Source organism: Rutilus rutilus (assembly GCF_951802725.1).
Source record: "Rutilus rutilus genome assembly, chromosome: 21".
In the NCBI taxonomy this organism is placed as follows: Eukaryota; Metazoa; Chordata; class Actinopteri; order Cypriniformes; family Leuciscidae; genus Rutilus; species Rutilus rutilus.
Window position 1 is genome coordinate 29,890,568 of NC_140226.1, and position 19,051 is coordinate 29,909,618.

At 38.0% G+C, this 19,051-nt stretch overlaps 1 protein-coding gene across 2 annotated transcripts in view; it reads left to right on the forward strand.

The window, feature by feature from the left end:
- The window catches only part of slc35f4 (solute carrier family 35 member F4), a 32,333-nt gene extending 21,622 nt beyond the window's left edge, over positions 1-10,711 (forward strand). Inside the window, exons 2-7 of one of the 2 annotated variants that reach the window (XM_084393000.1) lie at positions 2,318-2,618; positions 4,188-4,407; positions 5,981-6,106; positions 6,227-6,419; positions 8,229-8,318; positions 9,998-10,711. In XM_084393000.1, the coding sequence (XP_084249126.1) occupies positions 2,318-2,618; positions 4,188-4,407; positions 5,981-6,106; positions 6,227-6,419; positions 8,229-8,318; positions 9,998-10,239 (1,172 nt within the window). In that variant the 3' untranslated portion in view covers positions 10,240-10,711. Of the gene's footprint in view, positions 1-2,317; positions 2,619-4,187; positions 4,408-5,980; positions 6,420-8,228; positions 8,319-9,997 lie in introns of both variants that reach the window. The other variant, XM_084392999.1, reaches the window with a different exon arrangement.
- Positions 10,712-19,051: the final 8,340 nt, after the last annotated feature.

Here is a 19,051-nt window from a genome sequence, read left to right on the forward strand (position 1 = left end):
ATAGACTCTAAAAGTGTGCAATTACAGTTTTAAGTAAAGTTTTACACCTAAAGAAATGTTTACAGAGTTTTTTAACAACCATTTTTCATTTCTTAGGTCACTTTTTCAAAACTGCCAACTCTCACGCATTGAGCATGAGACTCACGCAATTTACACTTTTCACACGCTGTCACGCCACACATCCATTTTCTCACGCACAGAAAAAATGCGGAGCAAAGAGGTACTTTTAATATTAAACTAATTCTCAGCTCTTAGATTCCGTCAATTTTATTACGAAATTCAGACAAAAATACGTTTGGCGCTTGTAAATGTGACGTGACAGATCGCTGAGCGCCTCAGTTCAAGTGCACGTGAACCGATCATCTGTTACTTTTTTATTTAAAGATGCAGTACAACTTACCGAAAGTATAATATCGACCAATTGGTGTTTTTCAACCACGCAGGAGAACAATTATGTCACATAACGTTACATTTACCTCAGGAAAGCCATTTAATGACCATAGCATGTTAACTGAATAGAAAAAATAGAGAGGAGATTTTGCTGAGCACTATATTACATATTTTTATTGCACACATTTACGTAACTGTTAAACTTAGGTTCAAAACCTAACATAATACAAAATAATCCAGAAATTTGCTACATTTCTGCAGGGATTCCATATACAAATATATTCTTCATCTAAAAAATGAAACACTGTCAAAACGATTAGATTTAGCTGAACACCTGCAGAGGTGTTAGTCTTTCAATTTCATAACCATTTAGTATACAAAAGGGGAAAACCTTTATGGAAAAATTAATGGATCATGTGAAATATACTGCAGTGAATTATAAGCAGCGAGAGTGTCATTCTTGTTTCGTAAAAAGAAATGTTACAAAAGACACCGTATAATGCTACCTTATTGTTAGTGTTTTTAGCTGAGTGACAAAGTGTGTTTGTTGGTTGACAACCTTTGCCAGTGTAATGGAAGAATGACTTGATTTGAGATATGTGTGATATGGTTTGGTAGTTTTAGTGCATTTTGAATTAGAAATTTACTACTGTGCCAAGTTGAAAGTTGGTTAGGAGAATTGTGTGAAAATTACCTACTATAAGTATTGAGAAATGTTTGTTAGTGATTGTAAACAACTGTAATATGATGTAGACCTGCATGAGGACTCACATTAGTTGCCTACTCCTTTTTATATGTGTAAAGGTGCGTTCACATTAGCAACATTTTGTGGAAAGAATGGTCCAGCGTCTATTGTTAATAGTGTAGCGATGTATGAAGCACAGCTCACATTGTGCAAAGGGACCAGGGTTCAGGTACCACTTTTCATAATAATGCATTTTAAGGTAATGAATTCAGCTAGCATGCTAACATGCATATGTGAATGCAAACAAGGGGGTCTGTTGAATGTAGGCACAATTTTATGATCTTATGTCCTCGAACCCTAATTTACATCACGCTCCAAAGTCTATACTTTCTTATCACCAGCCAAGTACATACTTGAGACACATTTTACAGTCCCCCAGTTTCAGATGGGTTTACAGTACAGTTTCCCATATTAAAATAACTGGGTAATAACTAAGTACTAACCCTGAACCAACCCCTAAACCTAACCTTAAAAACCATATTGTTATCTTATATTACCCAGTACTTTTTCAGGTAAGTACACTGCAAGTGCAGGTACTGTAAAATAAAGTGCAACCCATTTAATTACTTAGTACACTTTTAAATGTTACATTTCTGGGAAAAGTCACGTTTATAAAAAACTATAACACTTAAACCATTTAAAAGCTGAAACCAGCTGACAAATTTATGTTCTAAAAACATTCTAGGAAGAGTGAATTGCAATGTTTCTAAAATGTTAAAATATCCATTGTTCTGGTTGTAATTAGAATGTTATTTAAAAGGTTGTGACAATGTTAGTACAACGTTCTCCTAACTTTTCGTTCTCCGAATATAACATTCTTTGAATGTTTATTGGTAATAATCTAAGAACGTCAATGTTAACATTCAGCAAATATTAATATCATAAGGAATGTTGTTCTAAGAATGTTTTCTCTCAGCATCATGAGAACGCATATAACATATTGATGTTATAAGAACGTTCTATAAGTGTTATTTTAAGAACGTTTTATCTTAACATTTAAATACCCTTCACAAAACATTGGTGGGAATGTTCTGTGAATGGACTATGTCAAGCACAGTTGGAGCTGCAGAACAAATATAAAACACAAGGGATTTCATAATCCAGATTTATTACCAGGGATATAATGAGGCAAGGACGTATAATGTGTGCTGTAATGGTGCAATACTGATCTCTGTGTTGCAGGAGAGGAGGGCTCAGAATCACATGCAGAGACTCCAGGCAGTGAAACCAGTGGAGAAGCCACCGCATATCAGACCTGCGCCAACACAGTGCTCAAGGTGCTGGGGGGCTTACTGGTGGTGCTGTGCATCTCCTCGTCCTGGGTCGGCACCACACAAGTGGTTCAGCTCACGTTCAAGTCCTTCTCCTGTCCCTTTTTCATCACATGGTTCAGCACCAACTGGAACATTCTCTTCTTCCCGCTCTACTACTCTGGGCACGTGGCCACTACCAGAGAAAAACAGACGCCCATTCAGAAATTCAGGTGAAGTCTCAATGAATGAAAGCACGTTTGGGTAGGAAGTACAATCGAAGCTGACAGGCAACTTAACTGTACACCTATTAGAGAGACAGTTCCCCTTGGGCAGGTATGGGAAACTCTGCACTGTCCTGCAGTTTAGCTCTGTAGGCCTAGCCTAACACATCTGATTGTAATTTTCTAGTTCTCCTGAAATTTTGGTTAAACTTTTAGGTATGTATAATTGGGGATGGAGCTAAACTCTGCAGGACAATGACACTCCAGGACCAGAGTTGCCCATCCCTGCCCTAAAGCAAGGCTCAGTAGAAACAGTTCAGTCCAATTCATTGCAAAAAGTCTGCTCAAGAAACAGTTTAGACAAATCTCTACTTCTCTTACATTTGTGGCAAGATTTTCAGTGAATAATTAATACAATTTCTGTTTATTCTTTAAAAGATTTGGAATACAGCAACAAGAGTAACACTTTAGTTTAGGGTCCAATTCTCACTATTAACTAGTTGTTTATTAGCATGCATATTACTAGGATATTGGCTGTTTATTAGAACTTATAAAGCACATATTAATGCTTTATTCTGCATGACCATATTCTACATCCCTAATTCTACCCAATTCCTAAACTTAACAACTTCCTTACTAACTATTAATTAGGACTTTATTTAGGCAAAAGTCATAGTTAATAGTGAGAATTAGACCCTAAACTAAAGTGTGACCACAACAAGTTATATGCATGGAGCACTTTAATGATACTTTTATGATCTTTTCGGATCCTTTTTGAAGATAGTAAATCTCAGTCTCCTTTTGATTGTAATTCCATGTAAAAAGTGACTAGCGCCAAAACGTAAATATTGTACAAGTGGGTGATTTTGTATGAATTGTATGATTTGATTCATACAAAAATGTATGGCTGCAACAACTTATCGCTAAAATCGATTATTATCGTCAATGAAAATAATCAACAACGAATTTGATTATCGATTAGCCATATCTATGCGCTGTTCCCAGGAAACCATCAGCCAGTCCAACGCTTAACAGTAGTGAATAGCCTACTGAATAACCCAATTTTATGGACAAAACGCATATGGAAAATAGGGGAGGACACAGAGTTTGCTGCTACGTTCATGGTACATGATCCAAGTTATCTGAAACATGAGAATGCGTTATTTATAAGTGCTTCAAACAAAAGCATAACGCATCTTGCCCTGTCGTGCTTTGACAGACGTGCTTTCCTCGGCACATAACTTGCATTTTATGGTTATATCCTTGTCTGTAAATGTTAGAATGTCCCGCGAGTATATCCAATTAGCATATTCTGACAACAAGCGAGTCTTGTTATCATTTTTAATTTAGTCGGTTTAATTTCTGCAAACCATTTTTAATTTAGTTAGTACTAATTTCTGCAAATTAGTAAGCAATCAGTTGTTTTTGGGTTTAGAATGTAATGTTTGTATTTTAACCCTTTTTTGCTAATTATGTATTAGTCTTTATGCCATAGACCTGGAGTTCGGTTCATTTGTACTTGCCATGTGCAGCATTATCAAAGTAAGCTAAACATTTTCCTCTCATTTCATGATGTAGGGAATGTAGTCGGTTGTTTGGAGAGGACGGGATGTCTCTGAAGGTGTTGCTGAAGAGAACGGCGCCTTTCTCCATCTTGTGGACGCTGACTAACTACCTGTACCTGTTAGCACTGAGAAAACTAACCGCCACTGACGTCTCGGCGCTCTACTGCTGCCACAAGGCCTTCGTCTTCCTCTTGTCGTGGATTGTCCTCAAAGATCGTTTCATGGGTGTGCGGGTACGTGGAATAAACCTGACTATTTCTCAGCTAGTTGCAGAATTTCATGTCTATTTACTAATTAGCGGTCTAAGCATCGACACAATTTTTTCCTCAGCAATCAAGGAAGTTGAAATTTGGCAAGAAATCTGTTTGGTTAAAATGCTTCAAAATTCATACAAAATCAGTAAAAAATGTCTTCCAAAAAGCCAATCAAAATTCAGCAGACTATTTTTTCAATGGGAATGGCGAACCATCATGATATTTTATATACAAGTAGAGGGTGTCCACAAGAACTTCTATACCAAAATTGATGAGAATTGGCCACATAATGTTTACATAGACATTTTTATTTGTATCTCAGGAATTTATTTGTGTCTTTGTATCACATTCTTATTTCAATAAATAAATAGGGTAAAATGTGGCTAAAGGCGCACCGGGGTAAAAGGCGCATTTGACTTTATTCTATTTTAAACCAGTAGATGGCACAAATTCAGCTCAGCTCTTTTCTTAACTGCTTTTAAAGGGGATGTCTAATGCTATTTCATGCATTCTGACTTATTTACACTGTTAAAGAGTTGGATTCCCATGCTAAACATGGCCAAAGTTTCAAAACACAAGTTGGACGTATGATGGAGTATTTCTGTGCCAAATACACTCCTTCAAGATTCGTATAAGTTTCGGAAAGTTTTTTTTCGAGTATGACCCTGTATGACGTCATAAAGGGCAGAAGTGCTTGAATGGGCACTTCTCCCGGAAGAGTGTGTGCACACACACATCAACCAGAGCGAGAGCAAGAGCAACGCCCATCAACGTGCAAGTTTGGGTTACGGAAGCCGTCGGCACCGCTGTTTTCGGAAAGACTTGGTACAGCGTATCTGTCTTTTATAAATCTGATAAAACTAAAGACTCTTCAGAGATATGAAGGATGCAATACTACTCTATATAGGTACTCAAGATTAACATGAGATTGGCAGAAACTGATATGTACTTTATTTGGTGAGTAGCCATTTAATTAGCAGGATCGGCTTTATCACAAAATAAACCCTTTTGGGTCACATGTGCTTTGCATTGGGGTCCTGACTGGCTGATTTTACATTATCCTTTACATATACTCACAATAATTTGGATTTATGAATGAATCGCCATTATTCCAGTGAGTGAGCTGAAATGAGTTGCATTAGAAGCACTACCTGTTGATGAATTAAATGATTCATGAATTGGAGCTTGACAATTATAGAGAAGGGATAAGTGATTTTTAACAGATAACAGATACAAATGGTGAGTCAATGAGAATCTATTCTCGTTCAAGTATAAAAAAGCTCTCCTTTGCCAGAAGCTATTGTTATGCTCACAGTATGTCTGAATTCTTGACTTTCATTGGACTTGATGTTTTAGATCTGGATTTCAGACTAATTACTTCCAGAAAACATTTTTATATTTTATATTTTTAGCTATCCAACTCAAATATGAAACTGGCAAGTGCAAATCAAAATGGTACCCTGGAGTGCACTGATGTTTATTTTAGTATAAACCTCAATTGTTTTTTTAAGGCTTTATTGATTAATAATATCTTTGTAATCTTTCCTTTTAGATTGTGGCTGCCATTATGGCTATCACAGGCATCGTGATGATGGCGTATGCTGATGGTTTCCATGGGGATTCCTTTATGGGTGTGGCCTTGGCAGTCGGCTCCGCCTCCACTTCTGCTCTCTACAAGGTCAGTCCAGATAGTTTTCCTGCTCAGCTGAAAATACTGATTCCCAGAAGACCCTTGACGAGCATTAAGACTCCTTTAGTATTGATAGCTTTTACTGCAAAACCTCTTTGTATCACCCAGGTGCTGTTTAAGATGTTCCTCGGCAGTGCCAATTTGGGAGAGGCTGCTCATTTCTTCTCCACGATGGGCTTTTTCAATCTTATCTTCATCTCCTGTGTTCCCCTTATCCTGTACTTCACCAAAGTGGAGCACTGGGGTTCCCTCTCGTCTTTGCCCTGGGGTTACCTCTGTGGCGTGGCCAGCCTTTGGCTAGGTAACATGGAATTATGGAAATAACTGATTCTTCACTAAGCCCCAAAAAAAAAAAAAAACATCACTGACCAATCTTATCTTAGCAACATTTAACCTGCAATAATACATTGTGCATTGTACAATACATATGTAATCTACAATAATCAAATTAAATATTTGTGGTTTTTATTTGTCAATACAAGATCTTGACCAAAAAGCGATGCACCTCTTGATGGAAATAACATCACAACCTTTATTTCCATCAAGAGGTGCATCATTTTTGGTCAAGATCTTGTATTGACAATGCAAGAGTCCAGCACTCTGTAAAGTCTCCTCCAGCACATCCCAAAGACTCTTCATGCTCCTCACAACCATTCATTCACAATTTGAGCCTGATTTGACAAGATTGAGCCAATCTTGACATTGTCATCCTGGAATATGGACATGATGTGTCTTACTAGATGGTTGTTTAAGAAATGAAAAGCTACACACACCATCAATTAGGGTTAGAAGAACTGTTGCCAAACATAACATGCGAGTTTACGGAAAACGTTTTATGCATTTTGGCCGTTTAAACGGGTTTCAAAGTGCAAGTCTTTGAAAACTATACCATTATCGTCTCCGTGTAAACTACAAAAAGGCAATTTTGTGAAAACAGTGAGTTTAGTTTATAGAAGCACAGTGTTTCTTTACAAAGTGACATCGCCATCTACTGGCCTGGCAGCATAAGATGGTGTTTTTAGTCATTTTCGCGGATCTGTGTGAATGGGATCATTTTGACAACATGATGGCGGGATAACCTGTCAATCACATGAGATCCACCAACAGCACACCACAACCATCCAATCAATTTCTGATGGACAAAATCAAGTCCCATCCTGCACTTTTTCTTGTTCGAGAAGCTGTTTATCTCGGATATATGTAGGGATATACATAAGGCAGAAAAGGCTATCGCTATGGCAAGCGGTTTTAGCTTAAATTGTACCCAGCGTTACTCGTCGTAATTGCATTTTTACTAGTAAGAATTCAATTAGAGAGCTCTACAATTCATTTCTTACTAGTAACAATTCAATTGTAGAGCTCCGTAATTAAAAATGAATGGAAGACAATGGAGACATATGACTAGTAAAAATTCATTTGCAGAGCTCTCTAATAGGAATTGTTACTAGTAAGAATTGAATTGTAGAGCTCTCTAATTGTAATTGCTACTAGTAAGAATTGAATTGTAGAGCTCTCAAATTTAATTCTTACTAGTAAAAATGCAATTACGACGAGTAAGGCTGGGTACAATTTAAGCTAAAACGGCTTGCCATATATCGCAACTTCCATTTCATGCCAACTTTTAGTTTTGTATACAAGTTTGTATACATTTACTGGCGTTAAATCCTGCTGATGGTTTACCACTTGATCACTGCATGTTCAGATGTGAGTTAGTGTTGTGGTAGATCAAATACAACCCTTACGTACACTTCCAAGAGTGCTTTAAATGCATAGTAAGCAAGATAAATCAGGTTAGAATCATCAGTTTACACCTCGAAGTAGCATTTCTTTGATATCCAATATGTGCTGCATCAGATGTGTAAAGCTTGATAGTAACAGATCCACTTATATTTACTGTATATTTGAGCTGAACCGGAGCTCTGTGGCTCTAGGGTGTTTTAAGGATAATATGATATCCATTAACTTTTGTCACTCGTTCAAATCACGTGATGTTCTCTGTGTATTTAGCCACTTGGAGAGGACTGAATGACAAAAAAATTCTATATGACCAAACAATCGATTACATAAAGTTCCTGTTTCTTATTTCTCTCTCACTCTCTCTCTGTTGTAGTATTTAACATCCTGGTCAATGTAGGAGTGGTACTCACATATCCTATTCTCATATCCATCGGGACGTTACTCAGTGTTCCAGGCAATGCAGGTGCGTGAGTCTCACCACACACATATTCATATATATGAATCCAGATATGAAAATTCCGTCATCATTTACTCACTCTCATGTTGTTACTCTCAGTAAGACTTTCGTTCATCTTGAAAACACAAATGAAGATCCATTGACAGCTACGCAACTACCACTTTGACACTTCAAAAAGTTCAGAAAGAGATCGTAAAAGTAATCCATAAGAATTGAGCAGTTTAGTCCAACATTTTCTGAAGAGACTCGATCACTTTATATGATGAAATGTAAACTGATATTTCCTACTGACACACTACAGCTGTCTTAAAAACTTCTTTCTTTTTTTTTTGTGAAAATATTAACGTGCCGAAAAGACTTTTGCACAGTACTGTTTTTATGACAGGTTTTTGTGAGAATCGCCCTTGAAGTACAGCAGAGCAAATCTCTCACCCTCCCCTAAAACAAAATATGAAACTGTATTATAACTGAGTGTCTTGACTCAAAGCAAACACCTGCACCATGACAAAGGGGTGGTGAGGTTGCCATGGCGACAGTAAATGCTTTAAGATGATGCTTGTCTTTCGAGGTCAGTGTGTTAAATCGTGTGTGGCTTTTGTTCAGAATGATTCACTTGCAACAAATAGTATGATTCATTTGTTATTTATGCTACATGTTTCGACTGTGTGCTAAATTTTTTATGTGAATGTATAGATACATTTTATTGTCATAAACCATTTCACATTTGCATAGCCGAGGCAATAAATTTGATTAGATTTTTGCCTTCATTAGCACAAATTGTAAAAGTTCATATGCATTTTGAAGTCAGCAAACTGGCACTGGATGGCAATTACTATTCACCTAAAGAGAAATCGCCCTAAAATATCAGCAACTAATGCTGAAAATGTCTTTATTAACGGTAATGAACTTTATTTCACTGGAGTTAATTGGTTGCGTGGCAGAGAGGACTTCGCTAGAGTCATTAAGTTTCACACACTGTTTAGACAGTGTTGGGCACAAGTTCACATTTTAATTATAGAAACTCACTCTTATGTAGTTAAGTAATTAATAGGAGTTGCTAACAAAACACTGTACTATAAAAAGCCAGTAGGATTTCTTGAAATTTTATTTAAAAAAATGTTGTCCACCTAATTATATGTAGTGCAACCAATATGCATAAACATTCAGGGGGTAAAAAAGCATAAAATAGGAAATTATATCATAGAGAGACCTATGTTGAGGTCAAAAAGTTTCTATAAATGTATTTAAAAAAATGTTTTACCTTGTTATCACAAAGCAAAGTCAGTTCATATGTCATATACACTATGAAACCTCAAGAGAGACGATATTTAACAAAAATAAAGTTAATTGAATTGACAAATATAGATAAAATAGTTTTTTAAAGGTGTACGTTCACATGTATTGAAATTGAAAACATGTTATTACTTGTTTGTTTGTGTTGTATTGTATTCTTTGTTTGTGGTGTGTATGCAGACTTCTACTGTTTATACATCTTTACAAATCATTTATTATTCGTTCATGCTTTTGGTGTACCCAATCTTAAGTCGAAACTATTCATCTTTTTAAATTAGATTTAACATTAAATTGAAATGCTATTAAAAAGTTGATCAAAACCATATGAAACTGACAAGAATTCAAAGAGTAGATGACTTTTAAACTGGCTGTTTTTCTTCCTCTGTGTTCAGCCATCGACGTGCTGAAGCATGAGGTGATCTTCAGCGTGGTGCGTCTGGCTGCCACCTGCATCATCTGCCTGGGCTTCCTTCTGCTGCTGCTCCCCGAGGAGTGGGACACCGTCACCCTGCGCTTCCTCACCACCCTGGCCGACAAGAAGACGGAGGAGCACGGCGAGGAGCTCACCGAATCCAGCGTCCACACGCGCAGCCGGAGCAGAGCCAACGGGGCCGTATCCATCCCCATGGCATGACCTTTGACCTGTGAATGAGTAGCCAGACATCAGCATTGATCCAACACGTCACAGCCTTAGAGAAAAAAGAGAGAACGGTTTGATAGTGTTTTAAGGGTTAGTTCACCCAAAAAATGAAAATTTTTTGATTTACCATGATTTACTCATCCTCAAGCCTTCCTAGGAGTATATGACTTTCTTCTTTCAGCCAAACACAATCGGAGATATATTATTAGTTTATTTATATAGCACATTTCGTACAGAATTGTAAATCAAAGTGCTTTATAGAAGTAACTAAAATAATTAAAATAACTTCAACAGATGCATAGGAATTTAAAATAGCATGCATAACAAATAAAAATAACAATAAGTTGAGTTGAGAATAAAAATGTATATATCGGGGATCCCCTGTCTGGAATGGAAGAGATAAAAAAATATTAAATAATATCCTGGCTCTTCCCAGCTTTATAATGGGAGTGAATGGTACCTTAGATATTGAAGCCCAAAAAAGCAAATCCATCCATCACAAAAGTAATCCATACGGCAGGGGGTTAATAAAGCCCTTCTGAAGCAAAGTGATGCATTTTTGTAAGAAAAATATCCATATTTATCACTTTATAAACTATAATCACTGGCTTCCAGTAAAAGCCGTACACGGGTCGATTTCCGGTGGAAGAGTGACCTCTGACCCGACGCATGACGTATTGATGAACACTGAAGATTGAGCAAAGCAAAACACCTGTCATGAATTAGAAGTCTAAAACGAGAGGTTTTTAAGAGAAATGTCGAAGGAGCTTGAGTTTGTTGCCCAGCCCTGTTTGTTCGTCTAAACTTACGATACTCCTACATCCTACGTCATGCGTCGGGTCAGAGGTCACTCTTCCGCCGGATCTCGACTCGCGTACGGCCATTACCGGAAGCCAGTGATTATCGTTTATAAAGTTATGAATATGGATATTTTTCTCACAAAAACACATCTCTTTGCTTCAGAAGGTCTTTATTAACCCCCTGCCGTATGGATTACTTTTATGATGAATGGATGCGCTTTTTTAGGCTTCAAAATCTACAGTACCATTCACTCCCATTATAAAGCTTGGAAGAGCCAGGATTTTTTTTTTTTTATATATATAACACCAATGGTGTTTGGAATAAAGATTAATAAAGTCATATATACTTAGGGTGGCTTGAGGGTGAGTAAATTACGGGATCATTTTCATTTTTGGGTGAACTAACCCTTCAAGGTTTTGGAAAGAAGACAAAAGAGAAAGTGAAGAGGAAGGCATTTTCTTAAAAAAATAACCACAACAGAAAGATTATAGCATGCTGTCCTGCTCTTTAATCGAGATGACAGTGGAGGCTTGAGCGTCTTGAGAATATTGTCCCGCTAAAACAGGGATATTTACTGACAGTATTTTTGTTTTTATTTCACCGAAGGGATATAGCATTCTCTTCCCTGCGTTTCTATGGGAAGATACGCATCCATTCCATAGAAATGGACTTTCAGACTTGGTTTCCCGCTGCACGCCGTCCCTGCACCCCTGCACCCCTCCGCTAGCCCTCCCCATGGAATGTATTCTATGAATATAGACTCTGTCAGGGCCAGTTCGGCTCACTGTACACATGAATGCATTCAGAGGTCAGATATATATGTATATGAAATATGAAGATTATTTGCATTGTACGTAGTAGTGTAATATACGTAGGAGAACAATATTATGCTTTAATGAATAAGCCTTTCTTTTCCTTTTATAATAAAACGCAAAAATAAAGATCTGCTTTGAAAACTGCCTGTCATGGTATTATTTTGGACACATGGGCATATAGTGTGATAGTCACTTTCTACAAAAAGAAATTGATTCAATATTCTAATATAAAATACATATAGGTCTGGTTTCACAGACAGGGTTTAGATTAAGCCAGGATTAGGCCTTACTTCATTTAGGGTATTTAAGTAGCTTTTATATTTAACACCACCCATAATCCTGGAGAGATCCACCAATCAGGGAAGTCGCTGTTAGAATGGACACAGAAACTTGAAGGAATCGTAATTTTAACATATATTTGAACATTTTGCAATGAATTGCAATACAAAATGACGATAAAAATTGTAATAAAAATACACAGTTCAAAAGTAAAATAAATTTTTAAAGAAATTAATACTTTTATTCAGCAAGGATGCATTAAATTGATCTGTTTTTATTAAATGCTGTTCTTTTCTGTTCATCAAAGCATAAAAAAAAAAATGGTTTCCACAAAACATTGAGCAGCACAACTGTGTTTAACGTTGATAATAATAAGAAATATTTCTTGAGCAGCAAATCAGCATTAGAATAATTTCTGCAGGATCATGTGACACTGAAGACCATGTGAGGATCATGTGAGACTTCTTTTAAAAACATTTTATCGACCCCAATTTTGAACAGTAGTGTACATTGTTTTTAGACTTATAATGAATGGTGTCAGAGTATTTTTAATCAATATCAAATAAACAATTGTAGCCGCAGTATTATGAAGCTGTGAGAGATGATTATTACAAAGGTCAGATGCGTCTGAGAATGTCTTGTGGCGCGCTGAGCAGTGATTGTAAAGTCAGGGGATTTCCACCAAACAACAGAAAGACCAAAGAACATATCAAACTATTATTAAGAGGTGTGAAATACATATGTCTCTTGGAGGCATCTTGCCTCTGCGGGAAAGGGTTGATTGTCCTTGGAAAAGGTTAAAATAAAGATTATTTGGGCATCTTACCTCTGGAAAAGGGCTGATTATCAACTGGCAGGAATCAACAAGTAGAGAGAAAGACGAGAGGAGTAAGATTTAACTGTGGGAAACAGTTGGGATGAATCTTAAAAAAAAAAAAAAAAAAAAAAAAAAAGTTGCATGGTCATTGTCAAACAGCAGATAAGAAAAATGTATAAGAATATCTCCCTGGCAAGAGACAAATTCAGATGTGGTGACTGACATCTTATTTGACTTCTGGAACTCCTGAGCTTCATTTGCAAGCAAGATAATACTTTTTTCCCCATGACAATGGTTAGTTGTGTATACCATTACTGTTTAATTCGTAAATATTGTAACTCTCATTTCTGAATCTGAGTGCAGTAAATCAAAACATCAGTTTAGCAGATGAGTGGTATCAGTAGATTTTTAGGGTTTTTGCCTACAAGAAAACTAAGAAACACAGGAGATTTGAGGTACTATGACAGCAGATTTAAACCTGCACCCCGTGAGCACAAACGATCTATAGGTTTAAGCATGTGTGAATGTGAGATTGAAAACGTCCACTGTGCCACAGCTCTGACCATGATACAGGGAAACAAACATGCTGATTGACTGAGGAATACTCATCATTACCTCATTTTTCACTGCTATAAACACACTGGGACACCTTCACAGTCCTGTGACAGCTGATCTGTGCGAATACATATAACGACCTTGCTTTCTTGGAAATGTAACGAGATGTGAGCTGAGTGGGCAGGAGGAACATCTTCAGAGCGTTGGAGAAGCCCATTAAATCAAATGAGGCAGAGAAAGGAAGAGAGGGGTAACAGGAGGGGAGGAATATAGAGAACAGAGGAAGTCTTTAAATCCACATTATGGGGCCCAGTTCGCTCACCCTGGGAGGTGCCGATAACACTCCATATGCTGACACAGTTCAACGGGAAGATTTGCAGTATTCTTCATGACCTACACTTCCATTCAAAAGTTTGGGGTCGGTAAGATATTTAAAATGACTTTTTAAAGAAGCCTCTTATGCTCACCAAGACATTGGATCAAAAAGACAAATATTATTCACATTTAAAATAATTATATATTCTTATAAAATTAAAATATTTTCTATTTTATATCATTTTAATTTGCTGATTTAATATGCTGATCCTTTTTTTTTCAGGTTTCTTTGATGAATAGAATGTTCAAAAGAACAAAAAAATGTGTTGGTATAGACATTTCGCAACACTTTGCTGTCACTTTTGATCAAATCTCATTTCTTCAAAAATGTACAAAATTCATTACACAAACAATTTATATTGAAAAATACATCTTTATAAATACTTTTGGTCATATAGTGTATGTTTAGGGAAATTTGTGTGTTCATTCACATATATTTAAGATGACATTTGACATTATTTGACATTTTAGGCTACATCATTTTTATTCAAAATCAAATGAAAACTTTTGGTGGAAATGGTACGTATAAAACCCAACAAACAGATACAAAGCTTTTTCTGAAAATGTATTTTAACCTAGATTTTTCTTTTCACCATCTTACTCGTCATAGTCATAAAGATGTGGATATATCTGAGGTCGTAGCAGGCATAAGTTATTATTTATTGAAAGAAAACCAAAAATTTACTATGAATGGGCATAACTTATACAGTATTGCTGTGTAATAATTGCAAGCCAACTAGGTCTCTAAAGTCAAGTTATACCTGCTGTAATCCGACAAACAGAAAACTGTCACTAATTCTGTCAATCATTAAGCCTGGTTCCCTGAGCGGTCGCATGCCTGAGCAATCAGTAAGACAGGCCCTCTCAACGCCGTCCAAGCATTAACACACAGTTATAAAGTAACCTGTGGGGACAGTCACCATGGAAACTTACCTCATTACGCCAAAACCGAGAAATATAAAGCGCGAGAGGGGGGCACGCACCTGCCATTTCACAACACAACTTAGCCAGAGTTTCAGTTTGTCCGCTTAAGAAGCACTGATGGGGAATACTCTTTGTTTAGGTTAAGTCAAAACTTAGCCTTCCGGATTCAACCTGGATACAACATTCAGATGGAGTGAGAAGTTAGGCCTGGATTACACCTTTGTAAGCAGCTTAGGAAATTTAGACTAATGTGGTTCCTTGAAAAACATACTTTGATATATATTTGATACATAACTTACCTTGGCTGGGAGTATAAATGGACCATGGGAAACAGCAACTCCAGGCCAAAGATTTGCCAAGTTGCACCATCTCTTGGTCAACCAATGGAGGATGAGCCTTCCCTGCTTCCAACCTCACCATGGATGATAACTGCTGTTAAAGGCACAGAGAGGCAAGAGAAAGGGATTGTGGGACAGAGGAAGACCAACCATCTTCCTCCTTTGACAGGAAGACACGAAGTGCCTCATATTGTTCGTTTAGAACCAGGTCAGTGGTGTGATAATTAGACTTTATGCTTAGCACTAATTATGAACAATATTATTCTATGAATCATGCAATGTGTTGAACAACACGATAGTTCATCTTTACTTGTTTTACCTTTAAATTTATTCAAATTTATTTATGACATTGCTAAGTGAATGTTCAGACTGATTTTTTCCCCATATTAAAATGTTTGATCTTATCCTAGTTGGCATAGGCAATAAGGCTACATTTTTAATAACAAACTAGTGTATTACTTTTACGTCAGGGCAAGACCCAACTTGGGTAAGCCATTTTGATGGGCCTGACATAGACCTTGTTTTTTATTACTTCATTCATACTTGTGTTGTTAGTTGTATTGTCACCCACAGGATCTCAAAGTGCCTGTGATAAAAGCATTATTAAGTCTCATCCACCACAGCCAGCAAAGGTCTGAATATGTTGTATAGTTACTTTACTGTATAAATACTTTGAAGTCATTCATACAGTCCTTCAATTTATGATTCTAATTTGATCCTAATTATGAACATCATTCAACTCACAGGGGTGGCAAACAATGGCCCTTGCCACAGGGGCTGATGTGAATCCTGCCAAACATGCACGCATGGCATGCAAAACGGAAGAGTCTGAGGTCTTTCACTATGTTCTTCCATCTTCTCTGAATAGTTTGAAAGAATGAATCGCTTAAAAGTTGTTTCTAAAGAGGGCAAATCTAAGGGTAGCTTCTGTCTTGTCTTTTAATGAGCATCATGTGTTTTGTTCTTGCCAGGACACGGAATGGAGAGATGGGCCTGTCCATTGCTATTCCACTCCCAGCCTGGGAGGGCACTGTGGCACAAGCAACACACTACAGGTATACAACTCTTTTCTGGGTGGACATACAGGCTGCTTCTGAAATCGCATAGCCTACTCTCTTGAGTAGGTACTTATTTTGAAAAAGTTATTACTTCACAACCACTAAAAGAGTACGTTCTGTATAGTATACGTGTGCAGTATGAATGTAATCCGGACGTACTACATTCGCCACGTTGTCATTATCATGTGACCTACCAGCGTCAGTTGAGTCCCTTCACTGCCATTCATAAATCCTCTCCAGTGGCCTCATGGGATAGTAAAGTGTCCATCTTATGCACACTTCAGAATCTCGCACCAAGTAGTAGGTTATCCGGGTACTTTTTGCCTGATGTTTGGTGTTTTAAGCCCCCAACGGCGCCTTCCAGGCAGCGAGGGGATGGGTAGGTTTAGGGTTGAGGTTAGGGTTAGCTGCCTCTAAGGAGCCATTGGGGGCTAAAAACACCATCAAGCTTTTTGCCTACTCTTTTATGAGGAATGTAAAATTGGACACACTTCTTTTGTCACATACTGTTTTTTGCCTACTATATAGTAGGGAAGTATGCAATTTCAGAAGCAGCCATGCAATGCCACTTTAAGACAAGCCTCCAAGGTTTGTTCGTTCTCCAACTCCTTGTTAATACAGAGTAACACTGAGACATTTAATGTTGCTAAAATAAAATAATGTTGCTTTTAAACATTATTTTTGGATTTATCTATTTTTAGAGTTACACTGAAAAAATATGTATTTTTATAAGAGAAGTCACGGACAATTGCGCATCAGATATGATTCAGTTTACGGCACTTCTCATTCATTTCTATGGTATCCGCAAACTGATTGACTGTCGCACAACTATGAACATGACGTAAAGGCTGTATTGTGATTGGTTATCAAGGCACACATGATCCAACTTGGCCGCTACGCTTTCTCCCATAGTAGAGCCACGGACCCTCGTATCTCCCAATAATAAAACCATCTCTGGTGGACATTTAAAAATTAAACATTTGTGAAACCAAATACATTTTCTTGAACCTTCTCAAAGTAACAGTTAAATTTGCACCATCAAGATTCATTGATGAGTTGTGTAGGATGTAATGTAAAGGATAATGTACAGTCAGTCGGTCAATATCGCAAAATAAACTTCCTGATCAGGATCCCCATGGGTCTTCCAAATATTAAAGGGGAGCTATGCAGCTTTTTTAGCTTAATTTACCTTAACTGAACAGCTTCGGAGTCATTGGAATGGTTATATGACTTTGTCCGGGTTGAATGGTGGCCGCCTCGCTTCCCCCTAGCACCTGTGAGCGGAAAAACCACCCTTGCAACTTTGGGCCGTGGGCCTCAGCGTCAGGAAGTATCATGTGATATCAGGTCTCGCGATGTAACGAATTGCTTTACGCCACTGCACACATACATTTATGTGCTAGCCTTCTGTGCATCATACATACCTCAGTGGACATGGCTCCGTGCATTCGCCAATGAGTTTTTACGACTGTGTTGTCAAATATCTATTCCAAAGCTGTAGGGGGAGCTCTATAGAGAAACCCGTGAGCAAAAAGAGAGAAAACAGTGAAGAAATTGCCAAAACTGCATAGCGCTGCTTTAAAGCCCCAGCTCCTGGATGCATTAGTGTAATTCAAGCACTGATCCTTCTCTTGCATATAGGAAAAGAATGCAAATAGACATGCAGTCAGATATATTGTTAAAGAGGGTTTTTTTGACAACTCAGGAACCGAGAGTTTGTGATGGTGTTTCAAGACTAAAAGATGTAGATAAAGAGGGAGAAGACTGACAGCTGGTGAGCATTGAGCCTTGCCCTGTGGTCCCACTAGATCTGATTACGGTGTTGTTGGAGTGGAAATTATGCTGGGGTGCAGCTGTGGTACAGTACCTTCATCTCTGGGATCCATCATCAGGGTACAGGGAATGGGAGTAGATCCCTTCTCCACACTCTGGAAATCCCAATGTCGTCAACACTGAGAGAGATCTTTACTTGCACGCCTTCAGCCAACCATTCCAATCAATTTTAATAATTGCACACTTGCATCATACAAGCAAGTACTGAGGCAAAGGATGCTCAGCTCCCCCTCTCTGGATGTAATAGGTGGTCTTGACCTAGATATGAATAGGGTTATGGTTAGGACCGGGCTCAACCTTCAAGCTTCACCCATTACATCCAGAGAGGTGGAGCTGGACATCAAGCTCCACTCATTAGCCATATCCCAATCTCTAATCCAAAGGTGGGACACTTTCTGTTGAGTCTTTAAGTGTTATGATAGTTTAGCAACTACTTACAAATACCACTCAGAATTACATTAATACATTGAGGCTATTCTTGGGTGGATCACTTAAGCATTTTTTTACCTTAGCAGGGACACATGAAAGGTGTCCTGCTGGCACAGACGATGCTCAGTCGCCAAGCAACCAAGAAGCGGCAAGCTCAGCAGAGGTGCTTTAGGGAAAGACGGGGGAAATCGAAGAGGGGGTACACCTCTTATGGTGAGTCCCTCAGTTTGAACACTTTTCCAATTATTAAATTCCCCAAATTGTCCTTTTCACTTTGACTGTGTACTTTAGCTCATTGAAGTCTTGTCTTATGTATCAGTGGAAGGAGAGGAGATGGAAAGAAGTCAGAGGGTCCGGCTTATATCCAGGTCAATGCAACAAAATGTCTTCTGGGATGAGTTTGAGGGACGGATTCTGGACGTAAGGGAACTGCTGCAGCCAAGTCCACAGCTGACAGACCCAAACGTGGGAGACATGAGTGACAAACCGCTAATGGCAAATGGAATCCGGCCAGAGGTAGAAGACCAAAAATGTGAAGGTCTGGGGAAGGAAAGTCACCATAAGGACCCGCATACTCCAAAG